The sequence below is a fragment of the Sphaeramia orbicularis genome, chromosome 16, assembly GCF_902148855.1.
Source record: "Sphaeramia orbicularis chromosome 16, fSphaOr1.1, whole genome shotgun sequence".
Taxonomy (NCBI): Eukaryota; Metazoa; Chordata; class Actinopteri; order Kurtiformes; family Apogonidae; genus Sphaeramia; species Sphaeramia orbicularis.
In genome coordinates this window covers 57730738-57755273 of record NC_043972.1, presented here as the reverse complement: position 1 = coordinate 57755273, position 24536 = coordinate 57730738, and the positions used below count along the sequence as shown (strand labels likewise).

Genomic DNA, 24536 nt, shown 5'->3' with positions numbered 1-24536 from the left:
CACATGTATGATCAGAGTCACACCCTGAACATAATGACATGACAATATTGAATCTGACTCCTTGTTCCACCTGTTAGTACCAGTAAATGTTTTGGTGTTTTGATGTGTACACAAGAACATATTCATCTCAAATTTGGTCAGAAAAGTCTTAACAAGCTGAAGATCCAATTCATTAGAGTTGGTGACCTTATGTGACCTCGTATGATCATAGTGGTGCAACGAGTTCTGAGGTTTTGTCATGAAACAAGAAACTTTTTCGTAAACACATTAGTACATTATTGAATCTGCATCAGTTTTCACTTGTACAATAAGAGTATTGAGTTTTCTCACATATTCAGGCCCTTAAAATTTCTTCCAAAACTATAAAATACGACTACTACTACTACCAATAAGAATAAGAATTATTATTATTTATGATAATAATAATAATAATAATGGTAAAACCATCACCATTAAATATTGGTTGTCTTAAAAATGTCCTGTTAATTACCTAACTAGCTAATTTAGTCTATCTGCTTAATCTGGTCCTGAAGAGATGTGTTTGTTCTGTTCCATTCCATTGCATTTCAGTGTCCACGTCTTCTTTTTCTTTGTGTTTTGATGTAGAAAGAAGCCAAAAGTGGATTTTAAGAGAAACCTAAAAGTTGTGTCTGGCAAAGATCACCTGATTCCAGCAAACATGGATAGAAGACCCACCTGTGACCAGTGTGGGAAGACTTTCACCCGAATAAGTTCCCTTCAGGCACACCAACGCATCCACAGTGGAGAAAGACCATATGACTGTGACCAGTGTGGGAAGACTTTCACCTACATGAGTTCCCTTCAGGCACACCAACGCATCCACAGTGGAGAAAGACCATATTATTGTGACCAGTGTGGGAAGACTTTCACCTACATGAGTTCCCTTCAGGCACACCAACGCATCCACAGTGGAGAAAGACCATATGGCTGTGACCAGTGTGGGAAGACTTTCACCCAAGTGAATGGCCTTAAGAGACACTTACGCATCCACAGAGGAGAAAGACCATTTAGCTGTGACCAGTGTGGGAAGACTTTCACCCGAATAAGTTCCCTTCAGGCACACCAACGCATCCACAGTGGAGAAAAACCATATGACTGTGACCAGTGTGGGATGACTTTCACCAGATTGAATCACGTTGCGAGACACCTATGCATCCACAGCGGAAAAAGACCATATTACTGTGACCAGTGTGGGAAGACTTTCACCCAAATGTCTACCCTTAAAACACACTTACTCATCCACAGCGGAGAGAGACCATATGATTGTGAACAGTGTGGGAAGACTTTCAACCGCATACGCAGTCTTAAGATGCACCTTCAAATCCACAAAGGTGAAAGACCATATGGCTGTGACCAGTGTGACAAGGCTTACATCACATTACATGACCTTCGAAGACATAGAGCCATCCACTCTGGAGAAAGACCATATCACTGTGGCCAGTGTGGGAAGACTTTCACCTTACTGCGTATCCTTAAATCACACCTACGCATCCACACCGGAGAAAGACCATATGAGTGTGAACGGTGTGGGAAGGCTTTCAACTGGATACACAGTCTTAAGATACACCTACGCATCCACAACGGTGAAAGACCATATGAGTGTGACCAGTGTGGGAAGACTTTCATCACAATGAATCACCTCAAGAGACACCTACGCATCCACAATGGTGAAAGACCATATGAGTGTGACCATTGTGGGAAGACTTTCACTCAAATGTGTATCCTTAAAACACACCTACGCATCCACAAGGCAGAAAAACACCGAAACAGTTTGAGTGTTACAGATGTGAAAAAAGATTCTTGCCATACTCTGCTTTCTCCTATCATCAGGACAGATGTGAATCATCAGCATCTGGATGAAAAAGTACCTCAGCATCAGATGACAAGAAGAAACGCAGTGTCTGAACCAGCAGCACCAACTTCTTTTGACAAGAACATCAAACTTAAAAACCTCCAGATCTGGCTCCATAGAGTCCAGATGTGAAGACAAACACCAGACTGAAAGCTGTGTTTTGTTGTCCTCAGAGTAAAGAAGTGTGTTCTAATGTACCACCTTCACACAACAGTAACGTTACAGAACCTTAACCTGCCGCAACGTGTAAAGTCCAACTAGTGGAGGTCAACAAGGACGTGGTTTCATTGGGGATAGGACTTCTTTATTTTGAAGAATAAGGGTATATATTGTATTTGATTATTATTAGTAGTATGTTTATCATCATCAATCATCATTATTATTATAATTATCACAAACAATATTGCTATTATTATAATTTGCCTATTATTATTATCACTGCCATATTATTATTATTATTATTACTTTGAAATATTTAAGAAAAGTGCAAGAACATAAAGAATCCAACTTGAAATATATTTACTGATTTACAAGAATATTTACAAGAGCTGCTTTCAATGGGGACACTACTTCTATTGACTTTGTGGACGTTTAATCAGTCACTTGTTGTGATTCTGTTGCTGGTTGGGGTTCACACCTGTTCATTGTCCTTTCCATAGTTGTTCTGTGCAGTTTAAGTTCATACCCCAAAATGTTCTACTCTTTTTTTTAACCCCCAACTGTGTGTGTGTGTGTGTGTGTGTGTGTGTAAGTGTGAGAGAGAGAGAGAGAAAATTAACTGTTGCATAACCTGAAGAACACCATTGGTTGAAGGTGTCAGAGTCCTGAATCCATGTAGTTTTTCATCAGTCATAAACAACATGGTGAACATCATATGGATGAGACAGAATGACTGATGAACTGGTAGTGGTTTAGTCCCAGACTGAGGCCGACAACATGAAGGAGATCACATTCCAGTTGAGGAGGAAGTTCACCACCAACAAAGGACACATGACAGACTGAGTGTCAGACACCAGTGCTTCATCTAGTGGTCCAATCTGGTACTGGTCCGGTCCAGTGTTTTCCTTCATATCAAACTGGTTTCACATTTTTACACTGGTCTGACCCTGACCTGCAGAATGGCTTTGATTTAATTGAAAATGTGTTGAACTGCTGATGAATGTGTGGTAACGAAGAACCACTTCATGTATCAGAAAGTTCAGGACATCAATGGAACGGATTCAAACTTTTTGTCATGTTCTGTTGTTCTGTGTTCTACTTTATTGCCTTGTTTTATTCTAATTCTAAAGTGGACCTGAAACACGAGACAGAAGTATTTACCATAATCACCCTTTAACGGCATTGATTAATTGATTGATTGATTGATACCCTCATAATATTAGTTCACTTAGTTTTGTATTTTTTTATCTTTACGTTCTGCCTCTTCAGTTCTCTGTCTTATCACTGTAAAGTTTATTTTTTTCTTACATGCATTTTGTTGCCCTTTTGTTATCCGTGGACAATGAGCATATGATCGTTTTCTGTTATATTTCTTAACTGGACAATGTTTGTCATATAATGAGGTAAATATTCTTAGGAACTTGTCATATGTGAGGTTAAGATATTTTTTTCTGTGAATTATATCCCAGTTTTACTCCAATAATTCATGTTTAAGTTTGTTTATGGATCCCTCTGATTTTACTCATCTATATTCTGTTTGATTAACTTCCAGTGGCTTGCAAAAGCATTCATACCCCTTGAACTTTTTCACATTTTTTCATGCCACGACCACAACGATAAATATATTTTATTAGAATTTTATGGGAAAGACCAACACAAAGTGGCATACATTTGTGAAGTAGAAAAAACAGGATACATGATTTTAACCCTTTCATGCACAAATTATGAGAACCTTAATCAAATTCTTTTCCTGAGTGCTTTTATTCCTCTTTAGGCATGAAAAAAACAACATGAGTGAAAATTTTCTTCTGAAAAATAAATAAAAATAAATAAATAAAATAAAAATAATTGAAAAAAAAATAAATAAATAAATACATTTTAAAAAAATAATAATGAAAAAAATAATAATATTATGAACCTATTTTTCATGAAGTTGCAAAAATGTCCACTCAGCTGGACAGCACACATTTAATTTTTGATGCACAGAAACATGTATTTACTGATAAATTGTGTGAAAACTATGGGGAGGGCTTGTAATTCTGGGGGTTTATGATCAGGAGAGATCTACATAATGTTATCAATTCATGTCAGAAAAGATATGTAGTGTCTTAAAACTTTAATAAAGATACGTGTAAAAAAAAAACACAACGAAAAGAACAACAAAATCCATGAATATACAAGAGAACAGCTGTAGAATAGCTGTCCACTGTAGTGACCACTATGCATTAAAGGGTTAATATTGTTTTACAAATAAAAAACTGAAAAACCGAGTTTTGCTCAGAGAAAACGGGGCTGAATACTTTTGCACACCACACTTTTCAGTTTTTTATTTGTAAAATAATATTAAAATCATGTATCATTTTCTTTCTCCTTCACAATTTTATGCCACTTTGTGTTGGTCTTTCACATAAAATTCCAATAAAATCTATTTGTTTGTGGTTGTAACGTGACAAAATGTGGAAAAGTTCAAGGGGTATGAATACTTTTGCAAGTCACTGTTTTTCTGCATGTGATGTCATAGACTGTGAACACTGGCAAATGGTCACGAATGTTATTAATTAATAGTCGGCTTATTACCTCCGCCAAGGAGGTTATGTTTTTGCCAGGGTTTGTTTGTTTGTTTGTTTGTCTGTCCGTTAGTGTGCGACATAACTCAAAAAGTTATGGACAGATTTGGATGAAATTTTCAGGGTTTGTTGGAAATGGGATAAGGAAGAAATGATTAAATTTTGGTGGTGATCGGGGGTGGGGGGGCCCACAGGGGGGGCCACTGATCAGCCTTGGCGGAGGTCTGTGCTCTCCGAGTGCTTCTAGTTGTATTATTACCAGGGCCGTGCACAGAGCTATAAAGGGGCAGGGGCTCAAACTTCCAAAAGGGCACATGAAAATGAATAACTACCAATTACAAAGTTCACATTTAGCAACAAGCAACATTATTAATCCACAGCAAGTCAAAGATTGACCAAATGGTCCAGATCAGTGTCCTCAGTACTGGGTGTGTCCTCCCTGAGCCCTAACACAGGCTGTGCACCTTCTGCACATACTCTGGATTCACTTCAGATGTTCAATGAGATTGAGATCTTTGACTTGCTGTGGATTAATAATGTTGCTTGTTGCTGAATGTGAACATTGTTGAACTACCCTTTGTCATATTTTACATTATCCTCTGGATACTCATCCACTGTTTTGTTGTTTGTTGTATTTTGTTTGTTAATTTAATGGGTTTTTTAAGAACAAGAAAGAATTTGTTTTCATATTTAATAAAATGGTGTGAAATGGCATCACATAGAATATGTGAAAAGTTTCTTTTGATGTTCAGTTTCTATAGAAGTGGAAATAAAGATGTAATGTGTAGAAGTTTTTGTGTGTTAATACCCTGCAATAGATCAATAGTTCTGGAAAATCTTATTTCAAGAAATCTTAGTAAGATCATTTTCACTTGTTCCATTGGCAGATTTTTTTTTGCTTAATTCCAGATATTTTTTTTTGCTCAATTCACCAAAAAAAATCTGCCAATGGAAGAAGTGAAAATTATCTTGGTAAGATTTCTTGAAATGAGATTTTCTAGATCTATTGTTTAAAAATAAGTTCTTTTATCTCCCTTACAAGTTCCTCTGTAGGTGATTCTGTCTTATTTTAAGTGTGATGAGATATTTTGACTAGTAAATGAGAATAATACACTTGGTAAGATTTGGATTTTTGCAGTGTAAGTCCAAGACAAATTCTTGAAAACAGATGTTAAATTATGTATAAAAGCATGACATTTGTAACGGAAATGGATAACCAATTTATTGATTAAAGGAGCTTTGATTTATTGATTAATTTAATTATAGATTTATAACTAAGCTTAAACTTAAATCAACCCAAACCAATAATTTCTGGGTTTACCTCCACCTCTGGATGAGCAAACCTAATGAGACACAGATGTGAAAGTACGAAGTCGACTAAGTGTAAACACTCAAGCCATGAGTCCTTAATTTACCTCGACAGGGAAGACAGCTCTGATGAAGAACAGACGACAACGGGCTTAGTTTTGTCCATTTAGGTTAGGTTCATTCCTTAGGACCATCTGTCTTCATAAACATCCACTTGCAGATGATGTCCCTGCACTGACCTGATACCAGCCAATCAACACGGCTTTTCTGGAATGTGGTTTGTGACAAAAAGAGGAGGATGCAATAATGTATAGTTCTGTTTCTGACTCTGTTCACTCACTGCACCGTCATGACGCTACACAGTAAATGTTAATAACTAGAAATATTTTCATTTTACATCTGGTTTTACACCTACTTTTACAGTGACACATTGATTATTTAGTTTCTTTTCATTCTAGGACATATTTATGATGATATTTAGGTTTTCCACAGTTAAGAAATAACCATGTAGAGGAAGTGTTAACCCAAGCCAAACCATTTAACATTACATGATAATAATAAAGTTTATATTGTAGTATTTCTAGCTGTATCATTTAATATTGAGCAGGTTGATGGGAATATTTGTGGAGGTTTGTGGTTATTTCAAATAAGATTCACTCAAGATGTTTGAGGCAAACACGGATATTACGATAATGGATCCAGCAGTTTCTGAAACAAAAGCAGAAATGTCAAAGTGTTGGCACTGATGAAAGAGTCGGGGGATTTTACATAAGTTTTATGACTCTTGTACACCAAAAGGGCCGGATTTAGGTATTGGATGAGAAGAAGACATGGATGTGTTTTCTTTTTATGCAATTTTACATGGGTTTAGCAGAATTTAATTACTTCAGCACATTTTAACCCATTAAGACCCAGTGGTACTTTTATGGCAGCTTCTAAGTGATTTTTTTCTCTCTTTTTAACGTTTCTCATGTGATTTATCACCATTTATTATAATAAAAACCTCTGTGTTTTGCATTTTTCAGTGTAAATCACTTCCTTTACCCTCTATTTAATTTACTGATCATGTAGATGTTCATTAAAGCTCAGAGTAAACTTAAAGGTATTATGCAAAAACAGAGAAAACTGAAGAAGTGACTGTTTCAGCAAGTGAGGACTATTACCATGTGTTACAATTTTGCAGCTAAAACTCAACAGTTTATGGAAATAAAACAGAAGCAGATCTGTGTGAGTGCTTCAGCAGGACTCAGACTCAGGTGGGCACCCAGTTGTTAGAGTGTGCTAGTCTGGGAGCTCATTCCATGACGTGACGATGATATTGAATTATTTACTCACTTACGATGGGTTTTTGGCCCCAAAACTATAGTTGTTGAAGAATAGGACCAGGACCAAAAGAGACAAGTGAATGTTTTGGGCAGATAGCGGGATGGACTCTCACGTACCTGGAATTGCAGCACTTCCCTCCTCCTCATTCATTCTCCAGACCGCATGACATGTGCGTGTGTGTGTGTGTGTGTGTGTGTGTGTGTGTGTGTGTGTGTGTGTGTGTGTGTGTGTGTGTGTGTGTGTGTGTGTGTGTGTGTGTGTGTGTGTGTGTGTGTGTGTGTGTGTGTGGGTGTGTGTGTGTGTGTGTGTGTTGCAAGCAAGGTTGCACAGGAGGAAGGGGCGGGGCGTGATAGAGATGAATGGGCACCATGACCAGGTCCAGTGACAGCCAAATAAATCACTCTTAACATTTATTATCATTGATCAAAATTTTAGTCACGAAAATTTTAGTCATGCAGTTTTTTGTGGAAAAAAAAAAAAAAAGAGTAAAAAGGGCACTTGTAGGCAGAGGATCAAAGCGGCAGGGGCTCAAGCCCCCCCGGCCCCCTGCTTTGCACAGGCCAGACTAGAACTAAACTAAAACTAAGCATTTAGAAGGAAATGAAAACTAATAAAAATGATCAAACCTGGGCTAAAAACGAATTAAAACTAACTGAATTAGAGAAAAAAAAGTCAAAACGAAATAAAACTAAACTATAATGAAAAATCCAAAACTATTATAACCTTGATTCCAATCCTACTGAAAAATCCAACATGGAAATCATGGTCAGTATTTGTTTTATTGTCATGAAGATCAACTTGAACAATAACTATCAAACATTATGGGTAGTGGAAATTAATAAATGACGCTGATAATGATTTTGTTATTATTTGACAGAATATAATAATAAGCCTTATTCTGCATCTTCACAGTGGATCTGTAAGTGTAGACATGGCTGACTAAACTGAAGAGGCTCCACGTGACCACAGCTCTTGGTCTGAGTGGCACCTGTTCCACAGACCCAGGGTGACGGCCTCTCAGATCCCACAGGTGTGCCATGTCAGAGGACAGAGCTGTGGAGAGTCACTTACAGAGCGTCTACTGAAGGGAACAGGGCAGACAGCGGACATGAGAAGAGGAGCAGAGGTGGAGCCTGCAGTGTCAGCTGAGTACAGCAAGCTCAGGAATGTTAACTCCTCCCCCTGTGGTCTGCTCATAAAGAGTCAAAATTCTTTCCAACTTTCAGCCCAAAAGATGAATTGAAGGCTATGGAGCCTTCCCCAGATATTTCCACCTCTTTTGTCATGACCCACTCTTTGGTTTGGTTTGGTTGTCTTGTGTTTCCTCCCCTCCCCCTCTGTGTTCTGTTCAGGTAATGGCACACACCAGGAGCTGATCTGCAGTCAAGCTCTCCTCCTGCTTAAAAGCCCTGCAGCTCCTGTGTTGTGTGCCAGAGCGTCTTCGCTTCCATGCTGATCCAGTTCCCTTGGTTTAGTTCGTGTTTTAACTCCCAGTTCGGTGACACCCTTGGTTCTCCATCGTCAGAGATTGTTTCCTTTCTGTAACTCGTTTATTCATGTATAAATAAACTTTTATTTGCATTTACGCTAATCGTGTCTGTCTGTTATCGTTCACCACACGCAACTGGGTTCCTCTTGTCCCTGGTTCATAACATCTTCATGACTTTTCTCCAAACATTATGTCTTTATTCTGTAAATACGGTCTTTTAAAGTAATGGTCATTTTCAGCCTAAAGCCATAATCCTCTCACTTTGTAAAAATGCTGATAGATGAGTTATTGTGAAGGCATCGTCTCCGTTAGTGATTTCTTCAAACATCTTCTTCCCTGAAACTATTGGCTGAATTCATTTAAATTTGATCTGCATCTTCCTTGGGACAATGTGTACAAAGTTTGTTCACAGTTTGGAAAAATGTAGATTTTTTAAATATTCTAAATGTTCCTTTCCTTCTAATGGTCCATATTTCTGATGGTTTCTAAAATGTAAATGGTTCCAGATATCAGTCTAGTTCCTAGTGATCACTGATAGAAGTCATATATGACTTTGATTGGATGAGTTGAGTTCTCCTTCAAAGTCAGATTTATTAATTGTCATTCAATAAAAACATTCTAGATGCTGTTATAGAACGAAATTGAAAAATGCACAGCATGAAACAAAACAAAGAAAAGATTTTAAAAACACCAACTACAACAAACCATTTATATAATAAAATATTAGAAACTGCACTAAAATAAATAGGTTAGTAAAGGTAAAAATATTGCACTATGGAGGGGTCACTATTGCACTTTTTATTGCACATTGTCTATTGCACTTCATCCCCTCAACTTTTGTTGAGCTTCTTATGGCCGTTGGATAGAAACTATTTTAAAATCTGGTAGTTTTGCACCTCAGGCTCTGGAAGTGTTTCCTTGAGGGCAGTAGGGCCTTTGCAGCCAGTTCTCAGCACTCAGGCCCTAATAATAATAATAACAATAATACATTGAATTGGTTTTACTTTACTTTCAGTGACCAAACTAAATAAGTTTTTGCAGTGTTTTGTGATTCTGTAACTATTTAAAGAATCTGCCAACACTGGAGAGTGTGAAAGCTGCTGTAATTGGTCATTTCTTTAGAAATTTGCTGTCCATATTAATTTCCATTATTTTTGCATGATTTTTTATTTATTTATTTTTTAATTCCCCCCTCAGTTGGAGGTACCCCCACTACTTATGGTGCAGAGGAGACTGGCATTGATGCTACTAAGTTGACAATATGTCGGCAGTTTTTTCTTCACAAAATTGACCCTGACTATCTTTTAGCTTTAACCCAAATAAACACATTTACAATAGATGGTTTATTTTGATCGTACTGAACCGTGGATAACCTGTACCATTACATCCTTAATGTACAGTAGGGCCTTTGCAGCCAGTTCTCAGCACTCAGGCCCTGATAATAATAATAATAATAATAATAATAATAATAATAATAATAATAATAATAATAATAATAATAATAATAATAATAATGATAAACTGAATTGTTTTTTCTTTACTTTCAATGATCAAACTAAATAAGTTTTTGCAGTGTTTTGTGATTGTGTAACCTGACATTTGTCAACATCTTTCAATATCTGTGTTATTATCTGTTCTGTTCTGGTCTCATACAGGAAACACATCTGTTAAGGAGAAACCATCAAATATTGGTTGTTTTGAAAATGTCCTGTCGATGACCTAACTAGTTCATTTAGTCTGTCTGCTTAATCTGGTCCTGAACAGATGTGTTTATTCTGTTACATTTCAGTGACCACCTCTTCTTTTTCGTTTTTTTAATGTAGAAAGAAGACAAAGGTGGATTTGAAGGGAAACCTAATAGTTGTTATCAGTGAAATGTGACTTTGTCTTGATTTGATGTGTTATCATGTGCATCACTGGGTGTTTCTTCAGTCTGATTAAAACATAGACTCACTTATGTTTAGTTTCTTGCATTGTCTGACTGTTTTCCAACAGGTTATGGTGATGAAGGAGTGTGAAATGTTGTGTGTAGCACAGATTCCAGTCTGGAGTTGAATGTTGACATGTGTCCGCCACACAGCACTGGGAGGATGACTCTATGTTTGTGTGAAGGTTGGAGTTCTCCTCATCCTTCTGCTGTTGGATCATAGACTGTCAACAACATGGCTTCCATTTACTTTGACTGAACTCATAAACTGTGTGAAATCTGCAGATGCATATCTTTAATGTCCTACAGATTGGACAATGACTGGACTGATCAGGATCATCAGGCTTGTGACAGAATGGTTCAGGGAGAATCAGACATCATTTTCACACATGGATTCGCCTCCATAAAGTCCAGACTCTAATTTGGGATGTGATGAAGACTTGATGCAGCCGTCCGATTCTCCATCATCAATAATCCAAAATTAATGCAACTGTGGATGGAACAAATGTCATGAACGTTATTGTGACACTACATAAGCATTATGTGGTAAAAAAGATGTGACAGTGAATGTCTCCTGTAATCCAAACCAAAGCTGGTGCAGTCAAATATTACATATGTACAAACAGTACACGTGGTCACGTGGTGGAACTTTTTCAGTGGATTTGGTAGGAGTGTGGGGGACAGGAGGAAAGAAAGAGTACGAGGGCAGACAGGATGGGAGGGGGGAGGGGGGAACATGCATGTGTGTTTATGTGAGTCCTTGGAAAAGTTTGTGTGTGAGGATCAGAGACAGACAGAGGCCTTCTGTCCTTCAGTTCTGATCAGTTCACTCCCTCTGTGTCATGACCTTGGAAAATGTTTGGAATGCAAAGGGAGCAGATTTAGGGAAGATCCAGCTGCTTTTCCTCAGCTCTCAGGGAAAACAATTTAACCAGAAAGACTTGATTTCTGCTTAACTTAGTTCTAACTCAACTTTTGTTATAACTGGGCCTCAGCATTGAACTCCTCACTTCAGAGCAGATAAAGTATCTGATCTGATCTTGAACACAGGAGACCAGATGTAGACACACTGTCATCACAGGGTTACATAGAGCTGAGATCTGCTTGACTTAGAGTCAGAAAACACCAGCCCATTTTTCTTTGACCCAACCCACATAGCCCACAGGACCAGCCCATAGTTTGGGGATCAGCTTACAAGGACAAGAAAAGTGATGCACGGATCCATTTTCTTTCCGGGTGGATCTTCAGTTCTGAGTTATGCCTATTTATGATCAGATCAAATCAAATTAAATTTATATAAAAACAATGAGAGCGAGGTGAATCCTGACTCATCCTTGGAGTTTCCAACAAAAGAACTCACTAACAGAGGACTGTGTCCAGGAGGATCAGCAGAGATCTGCTCCAGACAATTCTAAGGCCGGACTAACAACAAGGTAAGAAGAAAACCTGTGGATTTTGTAAATCACAATTTCAGTGATTGACAACTCTAAATTAAATCGTCTGTGAGTAGTAATTCTCTGATCTCTAAATAAACATTTTATCTATCTATCTATCTATCTATCTATCTATCTATCTATCTATCTATCTATCTATCTATCTATCTATCTATCTATCTATCTATCTATCTATCTATCTATCTATCTATCTATCTATCTATCTATCTATCTAATTTGTCTTTTTAACAAAAAATATCTTTGATATTAGGCACACCAGCCTATACAACCACAACTGGCCGCACTGTCAATTATAGGGATTTCAATCCTGGACAAAACATGTAATAATCATTTTATTAGAAACTGTCTTACAGAAATTCTATTCCCTGAAAAACAAAAGAAAAATAATAAATTACAAAAATTTGATAAATCTTCAATTGATAAACTTAGAACAAAGTACATGAAATTCCCTGTACCCCCAAAGTTAAAGAAACACACTGTAAAATTATGAATAACATCTGTCCCTCTGAGGATTTGCTCAGGTCGCGGTTTGGCAGTGATGATAATATTTGTACATTTTGTGGTGATAACATTGAGACTACTGACCAGATACTTTTTTCATGTAATGTGGTGCATTTATTTTGGGTTGACATTAACAACTGGTTAAAACAACAGATCCCAGCATTCTCCAATTCAATATCAACCTCTGATGTCACATTAGTATGATCCTCCAGAACAAAAACAATGAATTCTGCTGGAATGGTATTTTGTGACTTGCCAAATTTTTTATTTACAAAAATAGAATTTTGAAGTCATCCCCCAAGTTTATTGTTTTTATAAATGAATTCAAACTATACTTAAAGTCCCTGAAATTAATTGAAAACCTCAAAGCCACAAAATTTTACAAAATGTTCAACAAATTTCCCATAGAAATCAATACTTGAGTTTCCCCCTTGTGCAATGGTTTACAATATTTATGTATTTTATTTTATTTACTATATATTATTTTAATTGTTATCACTTTTTATTTCAAGACTTCTTTTTCCTGATTTGTATTTGTATTCTAATTTAATATTTGTCAGTTGTTGATGTTCTTCTGCCTTGGACAATGTATGCCACACTGACACATGGAATGTGAAATTGCCACACTGAAAAAATTGGGGGTGTTATTTACTTTGAAAACTTAGGAAAGTATTTGCACTTAGAATTGTGAGTAAATTCTACAAGGGTGATCATCAAGCAGGGCCGTGCAGAGAGCTATAAAGGGGCAGGGGCTCAAACTTCCAAAAGGGCACATGAAAACGAATAACCACCAATTACATATGATTTGAAATGTTTAATAAATCATTCCACAAAGGATACATTTTTACATTAGTTTGGCAGACAGCTACAATAACAATATGTACTAACTTACAAAGTCGAATAAAGTGATAAAAATTAGGTTTGAAATTCTTTCTTGTTGTAGCCTCCTTGCAGGCCAGGTGAAGATCACTCTGAAAAGGATGGTCTCACTGGGCTTGAATAATCCCCATCCCAAATGTGGCAAGTTCTGGAACTGCAGACATTTACAGGAAGGTAATTAATGTATGTGAATGGTGTGCCTAATGCCCATGAATAGTATGGAATGTTATTCCTTATATTGTGCTTACCTGTTGTACTTTTTTTCACCCAGTTGGTAAGGGATCCGCTACTTTTAGCAGCTTCAAGTAGCTCCTTTCTTTTTTGTTTAATGTGTCTTTGTTTGCGAGGCATCTTCAAACTAAATAAAAAAACAATAAAATATATAAGAAATACGACAAATACACCCACATACACACCGTGCATGTCAAGTTTTTTTTATTATTCATGAGTGAATGTAAGGGGTGAATGAGTGGCTGGTGGTGGGCAGATGTGGCTACAACAGTAGTTTGCCACCAATGTGTATGGAATGAACACAAAATCCAATGAAAAGTGTCACTGAGTTTCCAAAAAAGATATATAATACTAATGCTACATCTTCATCATCATTATTATTACTATATTTATTATTATCATTCAGTATTATCATCATTAGTATCATTATCAGTATTATTATCATTCAGAGATGAAAGGGCACCATGACAAGGTCCAGTGACAGCCAAATTAAACCACTCTAAACATTTATTATCACTGATCAGAATTTTAGTCACGAAAATTTTTAGTCATGCAGTTTTTTGCGGAAAAAAAAAAAAAACGAGTAAAAAGGGCACTTGTAGGCAGAGGATCAAAGTGGCAGGGGCTCAAGCCCCCCCGGCCCCCTGCTTTGCACGTGCCAGATTATTACCTCCGCCAGGAGGTATTGTGATCGCTTTGCTTTGTGTGTGTGCGTGCATGTTTGTTTGTTTGTTTGTTTGTTAGCAAGATAACTCAAAAAGTTACAGACAGATTTTCATGAAATTTTCAGGAAATGTTGATACTGGCATAAGGAAGAAATGATTAAATTTTGGTGGCGATCGGGGGGTGGGGGGTTGGGCACAGGGGCCCACTGATCTGCCTTGGCGGAGGCCTGCACTCTCTGAGTGCTTTTCCTGTTATCAGTGTCATTGGTGAAAATATTATCAGTGACAGTGGCACAGTGTTTGAACTACCCTACCTGGTGTTTGTACACCTGAACTACTTTACAAACAGGAGCTCAGCTCCTTGACTCAAATCCACATCAGAACAATGTAAACAACAACAACAAAGTGTAAACAATAAGTGTGAACAAAATTAAAGACATTATCCCTGAAATAATAAAGCAGTGTCATCCTTTGTGGGTTCGACTGCCTCTCCTTCTGATCCTTTGGTAAATTTGAGTTAAGGACGACAAGTGACAATTGTGGCAGGGGGCGCTAAGTAAAGAAGGGGGGGTGCAGGGATTAGGGAGGAGGGTATAAATTTGTCTGCAGGAAGGAACAGGTGTGTGGCTGGTGGTTCTGACCGGAGGAGTGAGGCGAGTGCACACCTCAGTCCATGCTGGTGTGCAGGGAACCGAAGGAACACTGGTCAGCTGAGGCCCTGTTTTTAAATGTGCCTGTTGTTCGGAAGTGTGTGACATGAACTGTTTTTGTTTCAGACTTGTTTCCCTGCTGAGGTGGCAAATACTGGAAGGGAACCATTTGGACAAACCTGGTATTTTAAACTTTGTAATAGAATCTGCAAACGGTTGTGTATTTTAATGGATTTAATAAAGTGTTTAAGATTTGTATTTGTGCTTTTTACAGAGGCATGGGGGTTCTGTCAGCTGTTTGTCTTGCCATTGTTTTTGTGTTATTAGTTGGTTTGTTTTTTTTTCTTTGTCTAGTCCGCCTGGCAGGTGAGCTGGTAACGGGCAGAAAAGATCTGGGAACTGCCCCTGGGGTGGACTAGTTTTCTTTCCTTTTTTGTTTGGTTTGTTTGTTTTACCCCCTCCCCTTAATAACAGTGCTTAGGTTGAATCTCAGTTAGGCTGTCAGGGCAGGCATATGGTGATGTGGTTAAGTTTGCAGTGATACAGACGTGTGTGAGAACCTTAAGCATGTTAAATCACAGAATGAGTTAACCCTTTTGTAGTGTACACAAGAATGATGTGTGTTATTGAACCCCTGCCTTGTTATGGACATGTGGGATATGAACTGAACAGGTTAAAGTGGGCCTACCAACTGTCAAGCAGAGCTTTGGAATAAAACTGTTCAACTTTAATTCCTTCACTGTCATTTTTGATGCTAATTACCTGTGGTGGGAGTAACATAATGTTAGTCCTGTCTTAGAGAATCCTCTTTCAGATGGAACTGATGTTCCCACTAAACAGAGTTTCTGAACCATGTCTTTGGTAAGGCTGGGGTCCACGAGGGCCCGGCTTTTCCACCTCATCAGAGGATCTTCATTTATAGAAGCACATGCTCCTCCAGTTAATCCCGCATCTCCATTTGTTTTCAGTCGTTCGTGTATTAAATATAATAAATATATTATACGAACCTAAACTCCCTAACCAAAAACAGGAGAAAAGGTGAAAACAAAAAAAAGCCGCCTCCTCCCCTAAGTTAGCTGCGCATATAGATGCGTTCACGTGAATAGGGTGTGGGGCGGAAAAGTCATACTCGCAGATGTCAATAGTCGTTGACGTGAAGGCAGCGTGGACAACCCAGACTCAGTGGGACACAGGTGACACATGGAGACAGCGTGGACAATTTGAATAAAAGAACGGCTCACAACTGCGAAGCGCTTTTTATCGTCACCTAAAACAACTGAAAAGACTCGAGTCGTTCGTGAACCTCACATCTCCAGTGTTCTCTGATGACGTTTACAAACTGCGACGGAGAGTCCGACAGAGCAGAGGGATGGAATGGAGTCCGAGCCCACAGGTTGTGTGGAAATAAAGGTTCTCCGTGACCCTCTGTGGATAGAAGGAGGTCTGCGGAGGAGCCCGTATTGTTTTCAGGTGGATTTCCATGATGGAATGGAGCGAGTGTTGAGTTTGAGCAGCTGTGAGACGGAGGAGTTGAACATGGAGCAGCATTAGTCCGGAGATAGCCCCAGGCAGCAGAGCCACAACCAGGAGGAGGAGAGTCCCACGGCAGAGTGAAGAAGTGTTCCACAGTCCGACTGGATAGAACAGCACAGGAGGAAACTGTGGAGGGAGGGAGGGAGGGAGGGGGAAACCGGCAACGGAGAAGAGAAACAGAGGCAGCAGGTTAGAACTATGGAGCACCCCCCACCCCTAGAAGAGGAGGTATGGGCTATTGTTCAGTCCCTCCAGGATTTCGTGGGCTTTTTTTGTGATTGTTGTGGCCTAAAATGCCTGATTTTGCGGCAGCTTTTCCACAAATTTGCGATGATTTGAGGCTTCTTTTATTCAAGTCATTGGAACATGAGCATTTACAAATGACCTAGAACAGTCTTTTTTTGTGTTTTTAACCTTTAAAAGCACCAGGAAGCGACGATTCTAAACAAAACAGGCTTTTTTTTCATTCATTTATTTGTTTGTTTTGAGCAGAAGAAAAAATAAAAAAAAAAATTTGTGTACAAGGAATTAATATCAGAGCAAACACATTAATAAAGAAAGTTGATCAAGACAAAATAACAATTGCCATGTACACTAGTAATAACAAAACAAATTCAGTATGTACTGCTCAAAAAGGAGTGGGAAGAAGAAAACTGATTAAATCCCACCCCCATCTCACATTTATACAACATAACACATGACTTTTGCTTCCTTAATGATATAGTAGTATATTTAGGGTTAGGGCTAGATGGCTTACATGCACACATACACACACACACACACACACACTCCCTCACACACACACACAATCCAGGAAAAGGAAAGCATGCCTCCACAGGTTCTTTCTTCTTCTCTTCTGTTGCCTTCTACAGTATATCTGCGCTAACCTTGACCCTTTCAGCTCCTGCTCTTGTTCTGGATCCAACAGCCTCTGTCACTGTGACTTATCTCGTCTGTCCTCTTCCAGTTTCAGCCGTTTTCCTTGCATGTTTTACGGTTGAAAAGTGTCTGTGGAGCGCAGACTTTAGTTTGTGTTCCACCACAGAACAGTTTACCTCCACTTTTGTGTAACACATCTGGAAACTGACTTGCACGAACTTTGGTAGTGGTATTTGTCGGTAAATGTGGGCGTTATGTGTCGCACATGTCTTCATCTTCTCAAAGGTCAACAAGGAAGTGAACGTGATAACGTACATGTCACGTAGAGGGGGATGGGAAATAGGGGGCTGAGGTGATTGGTCAAATTTGCGGAAAATTCACAGTGATTGGACGAAATAGCAGTGCCGCACAGAATTCGCAGTGATTGGTTGAATTTGCGTTAATAGTTGCGATCGCAACATCGCAAATTCCTGGAGGGACTGATTGTTTTTGGTTCGGTTTGTTTGTGAACACTTTAGCAGCAAAATTATTGGTCAAATTCATACCAGATCGGGTTTATAGATTGCCGTGAATGATTTTTTAAAAAATTTTTTTAACAAATTTTTATTTTCTCTCATCTTTATTATAAAAGCCAAGTGACCTGTGTGTGTGTGTGTGTGTGTGTGTGTGCGTGTTTGTGTGTGTGTATCGGCTTTTTAACTGATAAACTGGACAGAACCAGCCTGTGCAGTACTTCTGTATTTTGGGTCCAGGATCAGACAGAAGAAAACTGAATATTGATACGACCAATACTTTGTTAGTTGTTAGTTTTTAAAGGCCTCCCTTTAATGCTTTAATCCAGATCCAGCAGGGAGGGGGGGCTGGATCTGTATCTGAATCCAGATCCAGATCAACAGAAAACTGAGGAGAACCAGGTCTGGTTCTTACTGTGGCCCAGTTCCACTCTGCCGGTCCCCGGTCAGACCCAGTCCGTTAACGTTTGCCTCCTCCATGTTCAGTCCTGTGGAAAAGTCTCTGGTCCACGTCCATGTCAATACAAACCTAAATGAGTCCATTCTATTTCCTCCTAATCTGTGTTTCATCAGTAAACTTAGTCAAATCATGTGAATGTGATGAAGTCACACAGTGACATTACTGTAAAGCCCTTTCAAACAATTATTTAACATCATTATGAATGCATTCTTTTCCGTTACTTTTGATTTCAATACAAAACAAAATGAGGGCCATTATTTTTTTCCTATTTTCTGTGTTCCATCAGTAAACTTAGCTCAGCTCCCCATTTGATCAACTCTACTGCTTCTAGAACCTGTGGATTCCCACAGGTCAGTGCACTAGTTTGCTTATAATGGGCAAAATTTCAAATGCCTATAAAACATCAATTTTGTTTCAATTTACTTGAAACTTGGTGCATGTATAGAGGCGACTGATATGACATCAGCACACACATATGTAACAGATGAAATCTGCGTTGTGTAGTAAACGGCACAGATGAACTCCAAGCTGAATGTGTTTTATTCTGACAATAGACAAAGAAGTGAAAAATTTGGAAGTGTACTCCAACAAAAACAAACCATTGGTTTCCAAACAGAGCTGGGAGGTAACTGGGGCATTTTCAGAATTGTGTCATGCATTGTGGGAAGTGGAAGTTCAGCTGCATTATGGCCGCAGCAGCCTGGCAGGAAAGGCACGGCTGGAGCTGCACTTCCCACAATGCACGGAAGTGATTTAGGTGCGTTAGCACGGAAAGACTTATGGATTAGTGATAAGGAGGTTATCACTCAGGTTTTATAAATTTGAAGAAAAATTAGTGATGGAAGTCATTCACAGCTTTAACCTCCTAAGACCCAGGAAATGTCAGCAAAGTAGAAGCTTTTTAAATGTTTTATTAAATAAGTGCCTATATTGGAAACATCATGATGAAACAGTTTTTTTCAGATGCAGTTTTTAAAATTTTTATGGAATGTCCTTTGTGGTGGACAGTTTTCTTTTCTTTTTGTATAAAGTTGTTAAACTCTTGTCCACAAATGTGGACAGAAAGCCCATAGCTGGGTCTGAGGAGGATAAATATAAACTTCCAGTTTTCCCACCTGTCAAAGACAATCCAATCAGCATCCAGATCCTGGTCACAGCAGGTACCTACCTTTTCCAGAAGAACCTTTTTCTTGTTTGTGTGATTTTCTTTTTCTTGTGTGTGTTTTTTTTTCTTGTGTGCCTTTCTGTCGTTGTGGTTCTATAGTTCAGGGTGCAGCTGCAAGAAAAACCAAACTGTTATAACTCAACAATTTTTTATCCAATCAGCACCAAACTTAAGATAAGATAAGATAAGATAAGATAAGATAAGATAAGATAAGATAAGACTTTATTTCTCCCACCGTGGGGAAATTTCACAGTTAACAGCAACAACAAGCAATTGCAGAGAAAAAGACAGGTAGAAAAACTTTAAATGTGTGAAAATGAAAATCTGAAGAGAAAATAATAAGAAATTTGGTATTTATATAAATATTCATATAAATAAAAAATGTGATATTTCCACATTTACCTCATCATGGCTTCACATGTAGGATCAGAGTCACACCCTGAACATAATGACATGACAATATTGAATCTGACTCCTTGTTCCACCTCTTAGTACCAGTAAATGTTTTGTTGTTTTGATGTGTACACAAAAACATATTCATCTCAAATTTGGTCAGAAAAGTCTTAATGAGCTGAAGATCCAATTCATTAGAGTTGGTGACCTTATGTGACCTCGTATGATCATAGTGGTGCAACGAGTTCTGAGGTTTTGTCATGAAACAAGAAACCGTTTCATAAACACATTAGTACATTATTGAATCTGCATCAATTTTCACTTGTAGAATAAGAGTATTGAGTTTTCTCGCATATTCAGGCCCTTAAAATGTCCTACAAAAGTATAAAATACGACTACTACTACTACCAATAAGTATTATTATTTATGATGACAATAATAATAATAATAATAATAATAATAATAATAATGGTAAAACCATCACCATTAAATATTGGTTGTCTTAAAAATGTCCTGTTAATTACCTAACTAGCTAATTTAGTCTATCTGCTTAATCTGGTCCTGAAGAGATGTGTTTGTTCTGTTCCATTCCATTGCATTTCAGTGTCCACGTCTTCTTTTTGTGTTTTGATGTAGAAAAAAGCCAAAGGTGGATTTTAAGAGAAACCTGAAAGTTGTGTCTGGCAAAGATCACCTGATTCCAGCCAACATGGATAGAAGACCCACCTGTGACCAGTGCGGGAAGACTTTCACCACTATGAGTAGCCTTAAGATACACCTACGCGTCCACAGTGGAGAAAGACCATATGACTGTGACCAGTGTGGGAAGACTTTCACCGACATGAGTAACCTTAAGAGACACCTACGCGTCCACAGTGGAGAAAGACCATATGACTGTGACCAGTGTGGGAAGACTTTCACCCGAATAAGTTCCCTTCAGGCACACCAACGTGTCCACAGTGGAGAAAGACCATATGACTGTGACCAGTGTGGGAAGACTTTCACCCGAATAAGTCACCTTCATGCACACCAACGCGTCCACAGAGGAGAAAGGCCATATGGCTGTGACCAGTGTGGGAAGACTTTCACCCAAATAAGTTCCCTTCAGGCACACCAACGCGTTCACAGTGGAGAAAGACCATATTACTGTGACCAGTGTGGGAAGACTTTCACAGACATGAGTAACCTTAAGAGACACCTACGCGTCCACAGTGGAGAAAGACCATATGCCTGTGACCAGTGTGGGAAGACTTTCACCCAAATAAGTAACCTTCATGCACACCAACACGTCCACAGTGGAGAAAGACCATATGACTGTGACCAGTGTGGGAAGACTTTCACCAACATGAGTCGCCTTCATGCACACCAACGCAGCCACAATGGAGAAAGACCATATGACTGTGACCAGTGCGGGAAGACTTTCACCGACATGAGTAATCTTAAGAGACACCTACGCGTCCACCGTGGAGAAAGACCATATGCCTGTGACCAGTGTGGGAAGACTTTCACCCAAATAAGTAACCTTCATGCACACCAACGCGTCCACAGTGGAGAAAGACCATATGACTGTGACCAGTGTGGGAAGACTTTCACCAACATGAGTCGCCTTCATGCACACCAACGCAGCCACAATGGAGAAAGACCATATGACTGTGACCAGTGTGGGAAGACTTTCACCCAAATGAGTGACCTTAAGAGACACCTACACATCCACAGAGGAGAAAGATCATACAACTGTGACCAGTGTGGGAAGACTTTCACCCAAATAAGTCACCTTCATGCTCACCAACGCGTCCACAGTGGAGAAAGACCATATGTCTGTGACCAGTGTGGGAAGACTTTCACCCAAATAAGTTCCCTTCAGGCACACCAACGCAGCCACAGTGGAGAAAGACCATATGGCTGTGACCAGTGTGGGAAGACTTTCACCCGAATGAGTCACCTTAAGACACACCTGCACATCCACAGAGGAGAAAGACCATATTGTTGTGGCCAGTGTTGGAAGACTTTCATCACAATGAATCACCTTAAGAGACACCTACGCATCCACAGAGGAGAAAAAACTATATGACTGTGACCAGTGTGGGAAGACTTTTACCCAACTGTCTGCCCTTCAGACACACCAACGCGTCCATAGTGGAGAAAGACAATAAAACTGTTACCAGTGTGGGAAGTCTTTCAGTCTTGTCTGTACTATTTTCTCACCTTCATGTTCACCACAAGAAGTTGATGTACCCATGTGATATGCACAACAATACTCTGGTCATCCAACTTTGTGTCACCAACAACTGTCACCGATGGACCCATACTGGAGAGAAACCTTACCAGTGCAGATTTTATGACAGATCTTTTATCACAGGTTAACAATGTACCAAACGTAAATGTGTCAAAAATTTTAACGAAGGACAAAAACTGAGCAATTGTACAAAACGTATGGCTCTAGAAGCTAGTAGAAACAATCAGTGTCATAACACACCAAAACAGTTTGAGTGTTACAGATGTGAAAAAAGATTCTGGTCATCCTCTGCTTCTCCTATCATCAGCACAGATATGAATCATCAATGTCTGGACCAAAAAGTACCTCAGCATCAGATGACAAGAAGAAACACAGTGTCTGAACCAGCAGCACTGACTTCTTTGGACTTCTATTGACTTTGTGGATGTTTAATCACTCACTTGTTGTGATTCTGTTGCTGGTTGGGGTTCACATCTTTTCATTGTTCACTAATGAAAACAGCTACTCCTGTAACAATTTTCCACAGTTGTTGTACATTTTAACTTCATCCACCAAAATGTTCAACACTTTTTTTTTAACCACCAACTGTGCATGTGTGAATTAATTGTTTCAAAACCTGAAGTGGAAGATGATTTTAATTTTAATGCAGGTAATGAAATTAAATTGTGAGTAAATTGTATGAATATCTGCAGTAATACACAAGGAGAAGCATCGTGAAAATAAAACTCAAACTTTAATTTTAATTAATAAAAAGTAGATCTATTTTCCTAAGAATTACACAGTTTATAGTGTACCTGGTTACCTCTGACAATAGCTGTGCAGTAAGATCAAAAATGTTTTCGCAATACGCAGTTTCATATCCTTAGGAAACATAATTGTTAGGGTTCATGTCAATTTTTTTTCCAATTTAAAGATAGGTTTTGGTTCTGAAAGACTTAAAAAGAAAAAAAACAGTAAATAACAAGGATGGATGCATCATTATCAGAAAACACACCAGATCCTCTCAACCCATTATTTGGTAACATTTTGGATGTTTATAAAATGTCAGTGGTTGATTTTCATCTGTTTTGTTTACATTTACAATTGAATTTATAGTCATTCATAGATAATGTTATTTAATGCTTGAAAATAGTCAAATTATGCTCTTTTTGTCTATGAAATTACCTTTTTTTTTGTCTCCATGGCACATAAGAGATAATACATAAAAATTAGAAAGAATAATAAAAAATCACATCGGTATTGTCACAATGGTTATTTGTCAGCCCATACTTTTGCAGTTGCTGTGGTCTTGGATTTTGTGATTTACTGCTAATTTTGTTCATTGTTATACATCAAGAAAATTGGTGTTAATTTTGTTAACCAAATTACATATGATTTAGATTAATAAATTGCGTTCACTCAGGTCTTGTATAAAAAGATGGGAACACTTAAACAACTGTGAACAAAATAAACTCTAAGGCCTAAAGAGAAAGTCATGATAGTCATGATAAATAAATATAAAAATACATAAAATATAAAACTATATCATGATAACAATGATGATGTTTTTGTCGTCCAGATTGTACTCAGTTGAATTTATAGTTAATGTTTTGGATTTTTCTTTGTATTAACCTACTTATTTAACAGTATAAATTACTCAAAAATAGACTATAACTGACTGTACATGTACGAGGAAACTACGTAATAATTAGGCGACTGTAAAATGAAGTGTTACCCACATGTTGGAGTTAAAAACTGTGGGAGTAAATGACTGAATTTTCAACTGTTTTTCTGAACCCTGGGATAAATCAAGTTGTCATCTAGGTTGGATAGTGGACTCTAACATCCAGCTCTGGTTCTGTTTGTCTTTGGTTCACACACCCTTTAACTCCTGACGTATCAGTGGTGAACGTTCTGAATGTATGATATATTTTAATTATTCATAAAAATGTAACTGTTTGCTCCATAACTAAAATTTCTAAATATGCTCTGGTAAATGTTCATTCTGTCTTCAAAGTATAAATGTGAAAATAATTCATTTAACAAACGAGCAAGTTCACCTGCTTGACTAGTTTCAGCTACTTCCTGTGGCCTTCGTCAGAAGCGTCACATGATGTTTCCGTGACGTGTCTTATAGGCTGCTCAGGAGGGTTTGTCAGACAGCAGGGAAGCTGGCACCCCCTGCTGTCTGACACCTTCTCCAGGCCCACATCCCAGGTGTGAGATAAGGTGGATGCATCGTCATACTCACAAATATGTATTTTTTTTCCCCAACTGAAACTTTAAAACTTGAAATTACCATAAAATGTCTGTAAAACAGTTCATTGTTTCAGCATTGTTAATCAATAAT

At 38.3% G+C, this 24536-nt stretch overlaps 2 protein-coding genes across 3 annotated transcripts in view; both read left to right on the top strand.

The window, feature by feature from the left end:
* The window catches only part of LOC115436267 (zinc finger protein 260-like), a 43322-nt gene extending 40481 nt beyond the window's left edge, over positions 1–2841 (top strand). The window contains exons 4-5 of the mRNA XM_030159069.1: positions 2422–2598; positions 2644–2841. The gene's annotated coding sequence lies outside the window, so the exon portion shown is untranslated. The remainder of the gene's footprint in view (positions 1–2421; positions 2599–2643) is intronic.
* On the top strand, positions 748–24241 carry LOC115436259 (zinc finger protein 239-like). 2 transcript variants are annotated; one of them, XM_030159053.1, is made up of 4 exons: positions 1088–1737; positions 2839–2841; positions 20734–21740; positions 21910–24241. In XM_030159053.1, exons 1-4 carry the CDS (start codon positions 1133–1135, stop codon positions 21990–21992), a joined length of 1698 nt encoding a protein of 565 aa, XP_030014913.1. In that variant the 5' UTR covers positions 1088–1132; the 3' UTR covers positions 21993–24241. The 2 variants fall into 2 exon arrangements, with proteins under 2 accessions (XP_030014914.1, XP_030014913.1); XM_030159054.1 differs by lacking the exons at positions 1088–1737; positions 2839–2841 and adding an exon at positions 748–816.
* Positions 24242–24536: the final 295 nt, after the last annotated feature.

Excerpts from the sequence above, each read along its gene's own strand:
- LOC115436259 (XM_030159053.1), top strand. The coding sequence starts at position 1,133 with ATGACTTTCACCAGATTGAATCACGTTGCGAGACACCTATGCATCCAC. Across the intron at positions 21,741-21,909 it reads GAAGACTTTCACCCAAATAA|TCACCTTAAGACACACCTGC; the intron begins GTCACCTTCATG and ends CACCCGAATGAG.